Source organism: Peromyscus eremicus, chromosome 5 (genome assembly GCF_949786415.1).
Source record: "Peromyscus eremicus chromosome 5, PerEre_H2_v1, whole genome shotgun sequence".
NCBI lineage: Eukaryota > Metazoa > Chordata > Mammalia > Rodentia > Cricetidae > Peromyscus > Peromyscus eremicus.
Window position 1 is genome coordinate 78,170,993 of NC_081420.1, and position 20,287 is coordinate 78,191,279.

The window sequence follows — 20,287 nt, forward strand, 5'->3', positions numbered from 1 at the left end:
CTTTCAGAACTGCCTTCATTGGTTTGTTTACACTTGTTTTCAAAGCAAATATCTTCTTCAAAACCGTGGTGTGTGAGTTCCACATCTGCTTAGGGCTCTGCTCTCTTAGAAGCACTACAGACCTGAAAGTCCTCATCAGCTCTGCTCATGCTTTAAGTTACTTTAATTGTCTTGCAACACCTATTATATGAACTATGTCCTCAACAGTTGTATCCCGTTAATATTTTTCAGAAAATGTTTTCACGAGGCTGAGCATGACAGAAGGAAGCCCCTCGAGGCAAGGTCAGGTTCCTGCTTGCAGGCTGGCTGGATGCATCTGTGGTTTCATGTCATTCCACTCAGTCATCTGGCTATTCTTGCTTATCCTTTGGGACTTGTCTGGGTTTTATATCTCCCCAAGAAAATCATTTCCCAACTCTTCTGGCTCAAACTCGCCAGTCTCCCAGCACCCCCTGCTTCGTTACAATGAGACTGTCATTGTCTCTTTCCAGGAAAACAAACATTTGGAGGTGGTTGTTTATTGTCTTCTTATTTGCATATTCTGCCCACAGTATCCCACACTGAAGAATCATTTTCTCACTGGTGGTGAGATGCATGAGGACTGTTTCCTAAGCTGAGTTTGGGAAGGATCTACAGTGTCTCTACCTGCCGCTGGGGAATTCTAGTCTGCTTGGAAGAAATGACACATACACCTATACAGTCATATTGCTTCATGTAGCAGCTGTCCTCACCATCAGATGTTGACCTATTCTCTTGCTGAAGGACTTATTGTTCAGATCTAATTGCGGCAAGAGCTATTAGACATCCACTGTAACATTTTAGAAGATATTTAAACTTAATGGGCCCTAAAACTCTAGTTAGAAACTGCAGTTTTTGTTTAAATGCACAAATTAATTATTTAACATGACTCACTTTATTTTTAATGTAGGTTATTGACTAGTAAGTCAGTCAATGAGGTCAATATTATTCCTGCAGGTGGCAGAGTCTCTGGGTCAATATGTAGCCCTGATTTGCAATTTACCAGCAAAGTGGACATGCAGCATTGCTTGTTGGAGAAAGACAAAAGAAGCATGTATACGAATATTTCTTTTGTTTCTTTTTCACATGTCAACCTTTGACACGGTTTAAATTATCTTTAACTTCAAACCCCTTTACATTAAGGACAATCGTAGTCTTGCGTAACCACCACCACTGATCATGCAAGGAAACTGTTCATCATCCCGAACTAAAGTCAAGTTCGCACTGAACAGTTAATTCGCCATTCCCTCCTCTCTTTCCACTCCTGACAACCGTCATTCTCTTTTATCTTGAGGAAATGGCCTGCTTTAGCTGCCTTACACAAGAGGGATGATGCAATATTTGTCCTTTTGTGTGTGGCTTATTTCATGGTATCCTCAAGACTCAGAGGTAGTATTGTATGAGACAGAATTCCAAGGATTTGGGGTCTGGCACTGCCCTATTGTACACATTTAAATTTAGTTTCACCTATGACTGGACATTTGTGTCCTTCATGACTCTTGGCTCTCAGGAATAATCTGCTTTAGACACTGGTGGAAAAGTATGTTTGAATCACTAATTTGAATTATCTGTGATGCAGACCTGTGAGTGAAACTGTTGAGTCCATCAGTGACTGTCTGCTTAACCCTGTGGAGAGATGCCATGCAGGCTTGTAAATGGACTGGGTCCATTTACATCTCCAATATCCTCACCAACACTTTTCATTTCTAATTTTTAAGATAATCGCCATCTTTGTGGATGATAGGTGACACTTCACTGTGTTTTGAGCTGTGTTTCTCTATGACAATTATTTTAACTATTTCTTTATATGTTCAGATTGGATATTTCAAAGTCTTTGTGGAAATATTCATTCAATTCCTTTGTCTGACTTTTAAGTGGGCTCCTTATTTTGTTGTTGAGTCATACAGGTTCTTTATATGGTCTAGATACAAATGGTTTATTGCATTCATAATTTACAAATATTCAATTCTGCCGATTCCCTTCATGTTCTTCATCTTTGCTTTGATGTAAAAAAAACTTAATTTTTATAAAGTCCAGTTTTGTTTCATTTTTCTGATTTTGGTGCTTTTGGTGTCATATTTAAGAAATCATTACCAAGTCCAATGTCAGACTACTTTCTCCTAAATATTTTATAGGCTTTGTAGCTCTGGTCTTTATGTTTGGATGAAAGTTTGATCCATTTTGGATATAGGAGGAAGTGAGAATCCATCTTCTCTGCATGCAGACATCTTGTTTTCACAGTACCATTTGCTGAAGAGACCACACTTTCCTCATTGAAGAATGTGGTACCCTCACCAAAATATTCTTAATAAACTTTATTATAAAAATTCTTGCAAATATATGAAAACATCACATAACAAAATTATTCGACTGTATTCATGGAAGTTTAATTCTTTGCTCCCTGAACTTACTTGAATCTTTTGTTCTCACTACTACTCAGAATCTCCATGTGCTGCTGTTATATACTGTATAAAAGAGAAAACTAAAGAGAGGAATTTAGAATTTAGAACTTTTAAAAGATAAAAATCTGGTTAAAATTGAGAAGAGAATATGATTACTTTTCATTGGCTAGAGAGCCCAGAGCTGGACCAGCTTTACTGTGAGGCCAGAAGCCGCAGAGATTGTGTGGCAGTTTGAATGTAATTGGCCCCAATAAGCTCACGGGGAGTGACACTATTAGGAGATGTGGTTTTGCTGGAATAGGTGTGGTCTTGTTGGAGGAAGTGTGTCACTGTGGGGGAGGGCTTTAATATCTTCTATATGCTCAAAACATGCCCAGTGTCTCAATCCACTTCCTGTTGCCTGTGGACCAAGATGTAGAACTCTCAGCTCCTACTGCAGCACAATGTCTGTCTGCCCACCACTATGCCCCACCATGGTGATAATGGACTAAACCTCTAAAACTGTAAGTCCCTGCCCCAATTAAATGTTTTTCTATATAAGAGTTTCCATGGTTATGGTGTATCTTCACAGCAATAGAAACCCTAACTAAGACAGATTGATTCTCATTGAAAGCAGGAGTCTCTCAGGGTCCACCTGGAACTGCCATGCCCCCAGTGCTTGGAGCTTTAGCATATGGTTCTTGCTGCTAATTTCCCATTTTCTCTCAGAGACAGATATCCATCCACAAATATTTTCTTGTTCATTTCCACCATTAGCTAACTATATTTTTCTGCATCATCACAAGAAATCTTGTGGGACTGTGAATGTAGCTGAGTTGGTAGAGCTTGCCCGGCATGAACAAGGTCATGAGTATGATCCCCAGGAGTCTATGAACCGAGCATTGAGAAGTAGAAGTGGCAGAATGAGAAGTACAAGGTTATCCTTGGCCGTGTAGTAGATTTGTGGCCACCCTTGGTTACATGACAGCCTATCAAAATAAAATTAAATTAAATTGAGAGGCAGAGGGAAAACAGAGAACAAAAGGGGATGGGAGAAAAGGAGAGAGCAATTCAACATCGGTTATTTTTATTTCCAAAGAAATGAGATACGCGTGAATGGGATGACTTTGTTACTCTTACATTGCTCTGATAAAACATCATGACCAAGGCAACCTACAGAAGAAAGTACTTAACTTACCATTTCAAAGGTTTATGGTCCACGGTGGCATAGAGAACAAGGGAGAACTCACATCTCCATTCACAAACCATGAGGCAGAGAGAGAGAGAGAGAGAGAGAGAGAGAGAGAGAGAGAGAGAGAAGGAGTACTAGGGACCACAGGCGTCTGTTGAAACTTCAAAGCCCATCCCTAGTGACAAACCTCCTCCAACAAAGCCAAACCTCCTAATCCTTCCCAAACAGTTCCACCAACTGTGGACCAAGTATTCAAATAGATGAGCTGGAGGGGTGGAGGTAGGATTCTTATCGAAACCACCACATTTTACTCCCTGACCCCAATAAGCCCGTGGCCATATATCATAATGCAAGATGTATTTAGTCCAACTTCAAAAGCCACCATAGTCTTTCACAGTCTCCACATAGTTTAAAAGTGCAAAGTCTCTTCATGACTCAAGGCCATCTCTTAATTGTGACCCCCTGTTACAATCAAAATAAAAAGCAAATTACATACTTCCAACATAGAATCCCACAGAATACACATTACTATTCCAAAAGGGAGAAATCTGATAATAGCAAGGAGATACTAGACCAAAACGCAAAACCCAGTAGAGTAAACTCCAAATCCTGTAGCTGAGATGCTCCTCCAGCATTGCTGAATGCAGCGCATTTCTCTGTCTTAGGCTGTTTCTACTCCTTGTGTTCAGCTCTCCTCGGCAGGTATCCCATGACGCTGGCACCTCTAACATCTTGGGGTCTCCAACATAATCCAGGCTTCCCTTTCACAGTTTCACACAATGACCTCTCTCATACAATGGTCTCCATGTAGGAAGTCCCCTGCCATATGCCTGGCCTCAGCAACTCCCCTTAACTGTGCAGGAAGATTCCACCAACCCCATTCTTATGTACCCTTCATGACCCTAAGGCAGCACCACATGAGTGGCAATACTAAGTTTGACTATCAACTTGGGGTGTACCCTGGCAACCTGGAATCACATTCATGGCAGGCTTGATTTGTTGTTGCTTTTTAGAAGCAGAATATTTCTTAGACCTTTCCTTTTCACAAGTTGGAAGCTGAGCTGGGTGAGGTCTTGCCTTGAGGTCATCCCTCCCTTTATTCCATTTTGCATCAGGCTTTTCTTTTAATCTTCTCAACTCTTTCAGCACAAGGCTTGGCTCCAATGTTAAATTTCTTGGTGCACTTTTTTTTCCACCCTCAAATTATATATTTTGTAATTTTTTGTCCCCATTAGCTCTTTTATTGTAGACCTATATAAGACCGACTAATAGCAACACAAGGAGTCAATGTTAGGCTGCCTTGAAATTTCCTCCACAAAGAATTAGCCCATTACTTTTCAATTTAGCATCAGGAAAAATTTCAGAACAAAGGTAAAAAGCAGCCACTTCTTTGCCCAAACACCATAAGAATTATCTTTAGCCCAGAGGCTGATATTGTTCCCCTCTTAAACATCTTGAGCTGGATCCTCCACAGTCTACATAGCTCTTAGTGCCACTGTTTTCTAAGCTCTAACTAGAATGGCCCATTAAGCTCTGATTACAGCATTCAATCACCTTCCTAGTTCAAAGTCCTGAAGTCTTCCACGTTCCTCCAAAAATCAAAACAAGTTGTAAAAGAAAGGGTTTAATTTGGTTTATAGTTTCAGGGGGTGAGAATCCATGATGGCAGAATAGAGAAACAGCTGAGGCCTCATACCTTACTCAACAACTGTGAGACGGAGGAAAGAGAGAGGAAGAGAGAGTGGTCGGGGGAGAGGGAGATGATAGAGATAGAGATGATAGAGCTAGAGATGCGTAGAGATGATAGAGATAAGAGATGCAGAGAGAGACAGAGACAGAGAGAACATGTACTGGGAATCCCATTAGTTTTCTGAAACCTCAAAATCTGCCCCCAGTGACATATCTCCTTCAACAAGGCCAAACCTCCTAATCTTTCTCAAATAGTTCCACCAACCAGAGACCAAACCTTCTAATATGTGACCTTATGGGGACCATTGTCATTCAAACCATCACAGGGTCCAATAAAGATTAATCTTTCTGTACACACCTTTATTTCCCTCCCCACTCTTGGCATGCCTGGCCATCACATACCTTCATCTATAGCTATGTAGACGAAAGGTCAAGGTTCATTATGATGGCTGTGGCTGTCATTGCCCAGAATCCCAAGTCTCAGACCTGAGAAGAAGGCAGATTCCTTCAGAGTCTTCCATGGGAAACAGCCATTCTTTCCTGTCCCTTGCCTGTATGGGCTCCACCCTGTAGAGCTGTAATCAGTGTCACTCGGGTCCCCTCCTCACAACTCCTCACACCTTCACCTGAAGGTCTTCACTGTTAGGTTCCACTTCTTAAGCAGAGGTGACTTACATGCCAGCTCCCAACATGAACCTGCTTCATGATTCAGCTTCCCATACTCATTAGCCCCCTCAGCTTTTGGGTTTAACAGTTGCTTTCTAATGTTCCCAGAAATTTCTGTCGATACTTTCATGCAAAGCCATTGTCTGAAGCATGTGACTCGGCACTTGCTGTCCAGGGCAACTCTACCCTCCACAGACCTCTTCCTTCCCTTCCCTGCACTCTTGACCCAGACCCGGGCAACAGGCACCTCAAGGTGTTTACTTTGGCACAGTTTCATCCATTGTGCCTGGTCCTCAATATCCTCCTCATATAAATAATCAACCAGTGCTAAGGAAATGGCATCCTTTCCCTGCTTTCACCGTCCTTCCTTGTTGTCTTCACATTTCCACTCAATCCTGAAATTTCAAAAGTAACCAAGAGGCGTAAATCCTCCAATTACATCTTACTCATGGTTTCTGAGCCCTTAGGCACAAAGGAGAGACAAGATTAAAAAGAAACTAACACAGGCTTGCCATGTGGATAGTTTGGCTTACACATCATGCACAAAACCCTGGGTTCAGTCCCCAGCATCACATAAACCAGGTACTTACCTGTAATTCCAGCAGTGGGAGGCAGAGGCAGGAGGAACAGAAGTTGAAGTTCATCCTCCACCACCCCATAGCAAGTTCAAGGCCAGCCTGGGATACATGAAACCCTGTCTGGGGGAAAATATACACATAAAGACTTGACTCTTTTCTAGTAAATTCTGTGAGCCTTCTGTTGGTTCCCACAAGCCTTCCGTGGAAACTGTGGTAAGTGGGGATGCTCAAGGAGGAGAATGTGAGTGTGATGAAATGCCACATCTTCCTGCCTGAGGGAGATTTATTTATTGGAAATTATATTGCAAGAAAAAAAATCTAAATAAATGAAATCTCCAGTCATGATGTCACATGTCCATGCACTGTAGAATAGAGCCACGATTCTGCACTTATGTAAACAAAGCTGTCAAAAGCTTGTTATTCTAAAGCTGGAAGCAGGCAGCTCCCCTGTGGGCCTCGTGGTCCCTGCTCCCAGCCTGATTCATGGCCAGCGCTGAGACACAGGAAGTTCACGTCTGCAGTAATCTAAACACTGTGAAAATGGAGCCGAAGGAGTGCACAGAAAGGTAAAAATGGGCTAAGCCCCATAACCCAGACAAGAGCCACATAGCTCAGCAGGAGGGCGAGCAGGGAAAAATTAAACTCCGGCTCATGGACAATTACCCAGTTTTTGCAAAACGAGAATGGAATTCCCTTGTTCAAAATTCCTTAAGAACTTCAAGACAAGGGAAATAGAGAGCTAAACCAAGTGTGGAGGTCTTTCTAAGTGTGGGGCTGCACATGCCTACCCAGGCTCCACAGTCCAGACACTGGCTCTTCAAAACAACCCAGGGGCTAGCTATGTACTCAGTAGGCAGAGTGCTGGCCTAGCATGATGTGGGAAGTCCTTGGTTGCATCCTCAGCACCATGAAAGCTGGATGTGGTAGTTAAATGTAATCCAGCAATAGGAAGGTGGGGGCAGGAGAATCGGGAGTTCAGGGTCATCCTCAGCTGCATTATTTGAAGTGACCCTATGTATTTGAAACAGGATGAGGAGTTGTGTAGCAGTGAACTTCAGTGACCTCAGCTAGAAACCACTCATTCATCTTGGTTATTTGGGAACAGAATTGCATATTAAATGGTAGTATGTGCAGGCATTTGCTATTTATATCTGAGGTTGTTTGTATGTGGCTGCAGAGCAAGGTTGGGGTCAGGGGAACAACCTTTTAGTCCAGCTTAGGCAGTGTCAGCTGGGTAGCCTTGAACCCTAGGCTCTTTGTACAGCTGAGCATCACCAGTACTCACACCTCCAGGACAGCCACTGAGGAAATGTTTAAAAACACACCACCATAAATCTGTCCTGTTGTTGTGTCTTTCCTTGCCCTAAATAAAGATAAGCAAGAATTTATTTCCCACAGTGTAAATTTATCTGTCCCCCTTTCTCGCTTAAGAGGAGCAACAACAAAAAAGACACAAAAACTGTCTTTATTAAAAAGCAAATTTAGAGTAACGAGCAAGTGACTCCTCAAGACAGTGGACTTGAGTAGTATGGGTAAGAAGTTTTAGGGTCCAGAAGCCTTGGCCACAGGAGCTTCTGTTCAGCTCTTCTTGGAGGGCATCATGACCCTTGAGAATCCTCTAGGAGTCTTCCTGTTTCTGTCCAGTCAGAGACCAGATGAGGAGAGCCATTTGGTTTAAATGGGTAGTAATGAAATCTCGCTGCTCTCATTAAAACAAAATACAATAAAAAATACCACTGCCTGCTGCTGGTAGGTGGAGTTAGAATGAGCAGAGGTAAACTTCAGTTTCAAGGGGCAAGTGTTAAATGATTGCTCTCTAAGCAGGCCGCCAATGCTGCGCGAGACCTCGCTCCATTTTAATAATTCGTCTTTTGTTTGCAGCAGAAACAGAAACGGCGCGTTATGATTTGGAAGGGGGTTTTATGTGCAATTAGAGTGCCAAGAACCACGATGTAACACATTTCAGGTTCCCTAATTGGGCCAAGAGGAAACCATCATTTCTGAAGTGACTTGGGTGCCTTACCCTGGTTCAACTTCTCTGAAATACTTGGAATTATTTTGGTAATGCCTGCTTATTTTCAGCATTTCCATTTAACGTTAAGGCCGTGTGTTTTCTAGCTGTGCGTCTCTCTTATGGGAAACAGTGTTAATGACCAGTTTCTTACATTCTGAACCTGTCAAGAAAATTGTCATTTGTAAATGATTCCATGTGACTTTTTTTTTTTAACCTGAACACAACCCCACTCTCCTCCACCAAGACTCAGAGCCAAATTAACATCAAATAGTGAAATGATTTCTGTCCAGGCTACCAGTAAAATGCTGAGTATTTAGGAAAAATCATCTCTTGAAACAATAATAAAAGTCTCATAGGTTCTTACACACAGCTATCAAATGAGTCTCTGATAATTAGTCTCAAATATTCTCATAATTTTTGCAAAACTCCAACTAGTAAAGTCAAATGTTAAATAAAACAGCTCTAAATGAAGAAAGCAGAGAAAATCGCTTTAGTTTGTTTTAATCAATATTTTATTTCTTGCAAAGCACTATGGCTGCTTCTGGAAATCAATGATGCAGTGCGGCCTTTGTAGTTCAATTGACTTTCTGCTCCAGACCATCCACATGGCTATTAACGCAAAGTGAAATTAAGATGGAGAGCTGCGCAGTCAGACCTGAATAATCCATACGAGTTTACCCCATACCCCAGGGTCTCTGAAAACACTGTGCTGGGTAGGAATGGACCTGACATCCTCCATATGCTATTGACTTGTTGAATCCCAGATTCTTTAATCTGAATAAAAATAGCATTTTTCAATCTGACTGGCATTGGGAAAGGTCCAGCCACAACCAAATCAATAACTCCTTGGAGACAGAAGAGTGCATATTAGCTACACAGAATGACAGTGCACTGGCCGAGCCGAAGGAAGAAAACATCATTTATATAAATTTGTACATTTACACATGGATGTATATTTACCTGTGATAAAAATCCAGATAACTGGGATTAAAATTATGGGAACTCTGCCAGAGAAAGAAGAAAATACAGTAAGACTTGGGAGAGAAGGAAAGGCAAACGCGGAGGTCTGCAGGCTCTAACGTGTGGAAGAGGAGAGTGTGCGGCAGACAGGCATGTGCCCAGCAATGAAATGTTTGTCCGGCTGTGCTTTGAAACTACTAACAAAAACTTCAGTTGCTCACATATATCATTGGAACATTTTGTTGACTAGAAATTTTCCTCTTCAACATTTTTATTATCCTTTTTGTTTGGCTTATCGTGGTATCGTTGGCAAATTAAAAATTTCATGTATTTTTAATTGCGTACAAAGGGGTGCAACATGTGTATGTATGTGGACTCTGTGAATGGGATCCACAATCAAGCTGTCTAACACACCCATATTGTCCTATGGTTAAATTTTTTGCATGCATGCATGAGGACGTATGAGACCCTCTTACCACATTTCAGCTGTGTGAGACAGTCTTTTTAACTCAAGTCACTAACTTGCACACTGAATCTCTAGAACTTGTCCCTTAGATGTGACTTACCCCCTTGGATGATTTGACCGGCAGCTCTCCCCACACCTCAGGTCCTGGTGAATGCTGATTCTAGCTCTGCAGTTAAGACTCTGTTTTAATTAATTTATTTTTTTTAATATTTCACATGTAACTATGTTCATATAGCATTTGTCTTTCTGTGACTGGCTTATTTCACTCAGCCCAGTCATGTTTTTCCAAATAGACAATTTTCTCTCTTTTCAGAGTTGGGCAAAAAAGTCCCATTCTGTCGTGTTTTCTTTTCCTTAAAAGACACATGCATGAGTGTGCATATGTGGGCATGTTCACGTGCACGCAGGTGCGGGTGTAGGTGTTGGTGCATATAGGGGTTAGAACTCAATCTTGGGTGCCATTCCTCAGGAGTCATCGACTTTCTTTTCCTCTTTCGTGTTGATTGCATTTGTTCTTTGACAGTTTCATGCCTGTCTATAGGATATTCTGTTTAATCTCATTCCCCTGCCAACTCTGATCTTCCCCTCACTGCCCCGCCCCCACATTCCTACTGGTCCCTTTCTCACATTCTTGCCTTTTTGTCTTGTTTGTGACCCACTGACTTTAGTCAGGAATATCTGTGTGACCACGGGTTTGGAACTGTCCCCTGGAGCCTGCTCACTGTTGGGTGCACAGCTAAAGGTGATGACTATCCTCCTCCAGAATCCATTAGTGGCTAATAGTTCAGTGGGGAGGAGGAGGGTCTCATGAGTGCCTGTCAGTCCATGATAGCCTATTGACAGGCCCAATCTTGGGCAGGACCATCAGAACAGATCTTACAGCTGCTGTAAGATCATGTTTGCTGTGGCTTTGTGACATTCTGAGTCTAGCATTTTCTCCTTATATTTGGGTTCTTGCATTCTTTTCTCTCTGCTCTCCCCACCTTAGATGGAGTAGTTTAAATATCCCTAAACCTTAACACTATGAGCACCAGACTATCATTTATTCTAAGTACTATGAATAACCTCAAGTCTGCATCCACTGCCTTTCACTGAAGAGAACCTTCTCTAATTAAGAATGAGAGTCACATTTGTCCATAGGCACAAGCATAAATACTGAAATTACAGTGGGTGTCATGTCAGTTTAGATAAATAACAGTAGCCAGTTCCTTCCTGGGGTCTATGACCTCCTCCAGCTGTGACTTTTTGAACAGGTTTACAGTCCCACATCTTGTTTCTTGAAACAGTGATCGTTACTAGCCTAGCACTTGTGAATTAGGCTATTCTGTAAGGCTAGTGAGCCCGGGGGAACCTCTGGCTTCTGCCTTTCCAGTGCTGAGATTAGAAACACATGCCACCATGGTCAGTTTTTCACATGGCTTCTGGGGATGAAACTCGGGTCCTCATATTGTGCAGAAGGCTCTTTCCTGACTGAACCACTTCCCCAGCCCCATGCCATGCTTTCTTGACTCTATCACATTGTTGATGGACATTAAGGTGTTCCCTTGCATTGACTAGTATAAGTAATGCATTAAGGAACTGAACGCGGATGAAAATGTCTCGTCAAGGCTATACAGCTGAGTGAGACTGCAAGTAGTATGGAATGGGAAAAAAATGTTTGTCAACCATATATCAGAAAGGGGTATGTCCTAATTTGGCTCTTTATTGTTGTGATAAAACACTGACCAAACCCGGCTCGGAAGGAAAGGGTCTACTTGGCTTGTAGGTTACATTCCATCATCAAGGAAAGTCAGGGTAGGAACTCAAGGCAGAAACCTGAAGGCAGGAACAGAAGCAAAGACAGTGGAGAAATGTATATAACCCAGGACACACCCATCCTGGCATGGTGCCAGCCACAATGATCTGGGTCTTCCTACATTAATCAGCAGTTAAGAAGATGCCCCACATACATTCCCACAGGCCAGTCCAATGGAGGCAATTCCTCAATTAAGATTCTCTCTTCCAAGACAGTTCAAGTTGACAACTGAAGCCATGAAAGGGGATAATATCTAAAATTCCCAAGAAACGCAAAACCCTAGGAGTCAAAATTTCTTAAATTTTTAAAAAATTTGTTAAGAGGCTGGAGAGATGGTTATGAGGTTTAGAGTACCTGTTGCTCTTCCAGGGGACCCAAGTTGTGTTTCAAGAGCCTTTGTTGGGTGGTTCACAACCACCTGCAACTTCAACTCCAGGGACTCAGACACCTTCTTCTGCCCCCACCCATGCACTGTACTCATATGCACATACCCACAGCACACACAAACACACACACACACACACACACACACACACACAATTAAATGTTTAATTTAATTAAAAATTAAACATTGTAAAAACTATTATGAGGTCTGAAGCAGATATTTCTCAAAAGAAAACCTTCAGAGGGTCCACAGCTATATGAAAGGACACCCAACACCACCACCACATTCACATCAGGGCCCGGGCAGTGGTGGCACACGCCTTTAATCCCAGCACTCAGGAGGCAGAGCCTGTGAGTTCGAGGCCAGCCTGGGCTACAGGGTGAGTTCCAGGACAGGCTCCAAAGCTACACAGAGAAACCCTATCTCGAAAAAAAAAAACAAAAAAAAAAAACAAAAAAAAAAAAAAAAAAAAAGTTCACATCAGAACCACAATGAAATGCCACATATAATCTGATCACACTTGACAACTGATGTCATTGATGTATTTTGCAAATATCACCAATTCCATCTACATAAGATCATTCTCCATTATTGTATGGTATTTATTAGTTCACTTTGAACACCAACATTATTTTAAAAAACTGTATATTACTGTTATTTAACGAAATGTGTATTACTGTTGTGCATTACTAAGGAAAAAAAGCCTGTGAACTAAATATTGAAATGCTTTCCTGTCCTTTTATGCTATTTTTTTCCGCAGTAGCAACATTTATTGGGGGAGGGGCATCCGTCCTTCTTAGCCACCGCCTTCCTCATGGCGGCCAGCACGTTGCTCAGCTCCTCCTGCTTCCTCTTGGCGTGGATGGGCGTGCCCATCCTCTTTTTGATGAACTTGAGCACGGGCTTGTCCTTGGACACCTTCAGCAGCTCCATGGTGCGCAGCTCACGGGGTATGAAACCGCATACTTCCCGGATCATGTCCTGCACGAACTTGGTGTGCTTGGTGAGGCGCCTGTGGCACTGGCTATGTCCCGGCTTGCTGACGTTCTTCGTCACCTTGTGGCCCTTGTTGAGGCCTGCGGCCGTGGGGTAGCGCAGGGCCATGGCTGCTGCTCTCCAATGGCAGCCACAACAGGAAGCTTTGATGCTAATTTTTATCTACTAAAATCCCTTTCAGTGTGAGTTGACATAGTCTTTGAATGCACACATATACGTGAAGACATAAACAGGACTAATTGGTTACAGTAGCTCTACATGGTGTCACCTCCTAATCTGATTAGGAGTTGATGATAGCCAGGGGGTGTGGTGTAGATGGTCCTGACTCCTTGGGAGACTGGCCAGAAGACCGAAGTCAGTCTCAGCAGCATACATAGTGAGATCCCACTTTAAAAAAATTGTCTGTGATTCTACAACCCCTGCCCGTGAAATGCATTTGTGATTTGTGACACAGGCCATTCCCACCATCTACATATTTTCCTTCAACTTGCTGGCATCTGTTTTCCAAGTTGGTATCATGTAATTGTGTGCATTCTGCACGTATAGTATAAGCTTCTTAGTGTTGAAGATTATTGAGTCGGTGGGAAAGGGAAAAGAATTATGAACTGAGTGTCTGTGAGCTCTGGTGGGTTACAGACGCTCTACAGTCGCTTCCCTCTTCTCTTGACATGCCCATTTGAAAAGACATCAGAACCCATCACCCTAAACATTTTAGTGTGTGTTTTATGTGACGAGAACACTACTCAACATAACAAACAACAATATTATTCTAGCCAAAACCACCTATATTAATTGTGTCCTATATTGTGTCTATGCTTAAGATCCTCCAGTTTTCCTCTAAGAGCTTTTGTGCTTTCTATTCCTGTGATCCAAGTCCTAATCAAGCTGCTTATTCTAGCTCTGGCATTGACCTTGCTTGGAAGACCAAGTATGCTTTCTCTCTCTCTCTCTCTCTCTCTCTCTCTCTCTCTCTCTCTCTCTCTCTCTCTCTCCCTCCCTCCCTCCCTCTCTTTTCCTTTTAAATTTTTATCTTAATTTTGCATGTTGCTGTATTTGTATGTGTGTGTGTGTGTGTGTGTGTGTGTGTGTGTGTGTGTGTGTATACTGTGTGTGCCTATTTTGGTGTACATTACAGAAGGGCACATGGAGGACAGAGTGATATTTTCATGTAGTGTCTCAACTTCATCATTTGTTGGAGACAAGGTCTTTCACTGAACCTGAGCTCACCATTTCAGTTATCACAGACGGTCAGACAAACTGAGAGGGTTCTTCTGTTTCCATTTCCCACTACCGGGATTGCAGGTACATGGCACCAGCAAGTCTGGCTTTAAACATATATACAGTGCTGGAGATCTATGTGGAGGTCCTCATGTTTGCACAGCAGGTACTGTACCCACTGAGCCATCTCTCCAGTCCCTCCAGCCCTATTTCTTGTACAATATCCCACGTTACAGATTTTTCTGAAGATTTCCTTGTGATTATATTTAACTTAATTACTTTTAGCAAAACACTGTACAGTTGCTGTTGCATACATCTAATTACATCACACCAGGAGACAAACAGCACTGGTCTCCTCCACAGTGTCCATGCTTAACTGCCTGGCTAATCCGATGCCTACTACATATGACTTATAAAGGTATGTCTACCTTAAAATTAATAAACACCTAATAAGTAACACTTAAGACCTTGCCAGTGTCTTCTTTCCCCAAAACTGCTACTCAATGGTTTCAATTTTCATCTGTGCCCTCTGTTCAAGCACATTGTTAAATTGGAAGTCAGAAATTATTCTTTAATTGTTGATTCTGATGCTTTCCGGGTCTTATTTAAAAATAATCACCAAGATATCTAATGTACAGACAAAGGGGGTGTAGATTCTATGTTGTAAATGATGGGTGTTGGCAGTGAAGTGGTGCCAGCTGTGTGCACTGGAGAGCGCTTTAAAATACACTGCTGTGCGAACTAGACCACACTTGGTGCTCAGTCAGCAGAAGGAGGAGAGCTGCTAACAGGAGGAGTCTAGGTGACTCACAGGCTCCTGAGATGCAAAACCGAACAAATGTGTGAACTCACCTAAGGACACGAATATCAACAGCCTTTGCAAAGAAAGTGAGCCTTTAAAACATAAAATATTATGTACTAACAAGAGCAGATGATTCACACGACGTGAATGGTACTAGGTTCCAAGGTCTTTTGACAGCATTTAAATGTGAGCCAGATTCCTTTTCCATCATTCCATCTTCAGGCACGTTTCAGTATGTCATGGACAGCTTCCTTTCTCTTCAATCTTTCCTCCTTTGTTTGGTATATTTAATCGATTATGGACTATTAGAGTCATAAGTAAGTTTCCTGACCACACTTCATCCCATAGGTATTGTCTACTGAAGTGAAGCACATTATCTTGAGCCTAGAAATTTTATCAGGACAGGTGTGTAGTGTCATACTTGCTTTATGTGAGTCATGAACTTGGAAGCAAGTTGCTAAGTGTCCTGGCTCAGGTTCTCATAAATTGTCATTCCCTGGTGGCCAGGGCTGCTGTTAGCAGAGGGCATAATCAGAACTGGAGTTTGCGTCTCATGTCTTACTCACGTGGATGTTGGCACTAGACCTCTGTTCTCTGCTTCAGGAGCCTTCTCTCCTCCTTCTCCCTGTGTCCTCTCTTACTTTCCTTTCTCCTCCCTCCCTCCCTCTCTCTTCTCCTCATTTTCTCCCTCTTTCTATCTGTGTGAGTTTGTGTATCTATGTATGAGAGGGATGTGTGTGAGTGTGTGTATGTGTGTGCGTGTGTTTATGTGTTCAGATAGGTGTGCATGCATGTGTATGCTGGTGGTTGTGCCTGTGGAGGCCAGAGGTCAATGCTGAGTGTCTTCCTCACTGGCTCTCTACCTTGGTTTTTCAGCCAAGATTTCTCACTGAAGCTCGCTAATTTAACAGGGCTGGTCAGCAAGCCAGGGATTCACCTGTCTGCCCCCCGCCCCCCCAGCACTGGGATGACGATGATGCATCCATCACATGTTTGCTTGCCATTTGGGTTTTTTTTTTGTTTGTTTGTTTGTTTGTTTTGTTGTGGTTGTTTTAATGTGAGTTCTGAGGATACAACTCAGGTCTTTGTGCATGCAAGGTAAGCACTTTATTAACTGAAACATCTCACCAGCCCTGCACAACTTTTTAAAATACCAGCCATCCGTCTTACTTTTCTGGAGAACTGAAAAGAGTCTAATAATTCTGTGCAAACCAAGCTGCCAAAGCAGCGCCAGGATTTCGATGTTACCATTAATAAAAGATGTCTGCCTGCGCGAGGCACGGGTCTGTGATCTCAGGACCCTGACTTCAGGGCTGGGGAAAACCGGCTCACATCTGTCTGCATGGTAATTAGACAAATGTTTCTAGAAAGCGGCCCTGAATATCCACACATCTAACAAGACCTGTTTGGACCTGAGGCTGGCCCCTGCAGGGCAATTCAGACAACTTCATCAGTGTCTGTCACTGGTTCTGTGGGTCCTGGCCCTCCTCACTTGTCAATATGCCATGTAGCTTCAGAACAGAAGAGGAACCAGGCTCTTGGGACCACTCGAGTAAGCCTTTGCTTCCCTAGACCAAAACGCAAAGTCAGAAAAAGAAGTAGCTCTTGACAGCCAAGCATAAATAGAGGAACCGAGACTCTGGGAGCAGGGGAGAATGGAAGATGTCTTAGAGAAGAGCAGTGCAGACACTTAAGAACAAACAATGACCTTCCACCACAGAAGAGGCACCACGAAAACACAGTCCCAAGTACTCACAAAGACCCCGGCCCTTTAGCTGGGAAAGGTCTTCTTTGCCATGACACACAACTCCTCTGTTCATGCAAGTCTGCTGTTTAAATCCACAGTTGTGCTGGCGAGTGGCTCAGCAGTTAAGAGTGTTTGCTCTTGTGACTCCCAGAACCCACAGCAGGCAGCTCGCATTCACTCGTAACTTCAACTCTAAGGGACTACACACCCTCTCCTAGCCTTCAAGGGCACCTGAAAGAAGTGCATATAGCATCTCTGGCCCACAGACACACACTGTTAAAAAATAAGTCTTTAAAATGTATGTTAGTAAATCTCTCTATCAACGTTTTTCTACTGTCTTTTTTTATGTGTGAGGTGCTATGGTAGGTTGTAAAGCAAAGAAATAAGAATCCAATGGATATTGAGTTTGTCTTGAGTTTCTATTGCAGTGAGAAAACATCATGACCAAAAGCAACTTGGGGAGAAAGAGTTGACTTCAGCTTACAACTCTCAAGTCAAATTCCATCACTAGTAGAAGTCAGGCAGGAACCTAGAGACAGGGACTGAGGCAGAAGCCATGGAGGAATGCTGCTTCCAGCTTGCTCTTATAGCTTGCTCACCTTGCTTTCTTATGCAACTCAGGACCAGCTGCCCAAGGATGACACCACTTCTGTGTGCTGGGTCTGCCCACACAAATCATTAATCAAGAAAATGCCCTACAGAGGCATATTCTCACCTGAGGTTCCTCTTCCCAGCAAGTTGACAACAAAACAAAATAAAATCCAAAAGACAATTGACCCCTTGTCAATTTGACACACAAACACATAACCATTAAGCCATAGCCTTTCCCCAAAATGTCATGTTAATATGGATGTGGCATTATAAAACACTCCAATTTTTAAAACTTGCAGCCATTAAAAAATTAAACACTCTTTAAATGTTTGGGCTCTTTAAAACATCAGGTCTTCTTCAAAGTTCAAAGCTTCTCTAAAATACCCAATGTCTCTTAACTATGGGCTTCTGTAAAATAAAAAATAATTAAGTTTTCTTGCTCTAAGAAGGAAGAAACAGGGTCACCTGCAGATGAGTGCAAAACTAAAGTCCCAGTGTCAGACTTCTGCTACTTACCATTTTCAAGGCTCCAGAGGGCTTATCACAGCACACAAAGACTCAGGCAAGCTTCATTCCAAAGCTGCTGCTGTCTGTAGTGGTTGGTCATTCCCCATGGTACTGACATCTCCAAAATGGTCTCCACTGCAACTGGATTGCACCTTCACCAGGAGCCTCTCCTGGGCTCTCTGGATACTCTGTCCCTGCCACATGGCACCAACCTTCAATTCTCTCCAATGACCCCTTCAATCCCAAGGCTTCTACTGGAACTGAGAGTGCACCTTCACTAAAGGCTTCTCCTTGCCTCTCTTTGGGGACAGTCCTGTCACATGGTGCCAAGCCTTACCTACTCCCCATTACCCCTTCATGACTTCAAAGTCAGTACCACTTAGAAGATTCTGTCACATTACCAGGTCAATCTGCCAGTACAACGTACAGCTTTGTCCCCATAGCTTCTGTGGGCTGATCACAAGGAAATATTTCCCATAAGATTTCAACTCAATGATGTTGGTCTCTTCTTGGTCACAGCTGATGTCTCAGCTCCAGTTAACCAGCATCCATTGTCCCAGCAAAGCAAAGGTTTCACTTTAGTATGTAGGATTACTTGTTAATCATAGCTGACAGTTCAGTCTCAATAGACCAAAAGCATAGATTTTTTTTTAATTCAAAATATCCAATGGCCTTGATAGAGTCTTTAAAGGACTCTCAAACTTCTCTCCGAAACTTTGAAGGTCACACCTCTATCATCTGTGCTGCTCTTGGGTTTATTTTCTAAATTTCCACAACAGCTCACTAAGTCCTGAATACTGAATGGCTTTTCCAGCCAAAGTTCCAAAGTTCTTCCATAATCCTCCCTGAAACAACATGGTCATGTATGCCACAGCAATGCTCCATTTTCCTAGCACCAATTTCTGTCTTAGTTAAGGTTTCTAGTGCTATAATAAAACATCATGACTAAAAGTAACAGGAAGGAAAGAGTGTATTTCTGTTTACAACTCCTGGGTCACACTCCATCACTAAGAGTAATAAGGACAGGAACTCAAGGCAGGAACCCGGAGGCAAGAACTGAAACAGAAGCCGTGGAGGAAGGTTACTTACTGCCTTGCTCCTATAACCTGATCAATCTTCTTTTTTACACAACTCAGAACCACACAAGTATTAATATTTATTTTTACAAACATTAAACTCACTATTTTGAAAGAACCACTTGACACTGACTTTAGATTTCAGTCTTAAAATAAAAATGAAACACTGTGTCTATATAGAAACATTGTACATCCACACACACACAAATCATTACACAAAATACATGCATTTACACACATATACTGTGGGGTTGCTAAGGCTGTTGTGACAAAGCACCTCAACCACTTCCTTGTACAATGGAGAATTATTTTAGGACAGTCCTGGAGACTGGAAATCTAGGGTTACTGTGTCTAGATCTTGGTGTCAAGTTTAAGCAGGGTTGGTTCCTTTGGAGCCTTTCTTCTTGGCTGGCAGGTGACTACCTTTGCTGTTTCCTCACACTGTCCTTTCCTAAACTGCAGCCTTTCTGTTGCAGCTTCCTTTTCCAAGAACCTTATTCTGATTAGAGCAAGGCCTACCCTAATGGCCTCATTCAAACTCAGTCATGTCTTGAGCTCTGCTATCAAATACAGTTGCATTATGTGCTACTGAAGTTAGGGTCTCAACATACAAGTGGGGACTTAGTGCCCTCTGTAATGTGTATATAACATTACACAATAGAGTGTTCACAACATGTGTTCATGAGCTATTCCACTTCCATATAAACAGGGATCATGCGGGCACTCTGTTCTGCAGTCTACATGCCACTGTCTGTCCATTGATTGTGGACTTGGTCATGGCATGGACACATTAGATTTCTCACTGTTACTTGCTTTCTGTCTTCATTCCATCCAAACTCTGTTAAAAAGTAGTGAATGCTACAATACATATTTGCACATGTGAGATGATGGGGGATTTTCCAGGGGAGAAGTTCCTGCAGAAGAAATGTCTGGATTAAAGACCTGCCGTGAAACTTCAAGCTACTCTTCACAAAGCTTTAATCAGTTTACAGAGGAAGTATGTCTGTCACCTGATCCTCCTACATCAGGAATATCCATTTTAGCCTTTAACAATGAGATGGAAAAGAAATATTTTACATGGTGGTATTCTACTTTTTCTCAGCTTGAAGAAGACTGTGTCTTGTCTGATTCCCCATCTGTTAATCATGCAAACTGGAACTTGGGTTTCCTGAGTTTGTTCTTAGGTTTCCAAAACTGTTTACATTA

The 20,287-nt window shown here is 42.4% G+C and overlaps 1 protein-coding gene across 1 annotated transcript; it reads right to left on the bottom strand.

Moving 5' to 3' along the window:
- Positions 1-12,888: 12,888 nt before the first annotated feature.
- On the bottom strand, positions 12,889-13,248 carry LOC131911078 (large ribosomal subunit protein eL36-like). Its single transcript, XM_059263040.1, has one exon. The coding sequence runs from the start codon at positions 13,246-13,248 to the stop codon at positions 12,889-12,891; it is 360 nt and encodes a 119-aa protein (XP_059119023.1).
- Between the last annotated feature and the right edge of the window lie 7,039 nt (positions 13,249-20,287).

Excerpts from the sequence above, each read along its gene's own strand:
- LOC131911078 (XM_059263040.1), bottom strand. The coding sequence starts at position 13,248 with ATGGCCCTGCGCTACCCCACGGCCGCAGGCCTCAACAAGGGCCACAAG.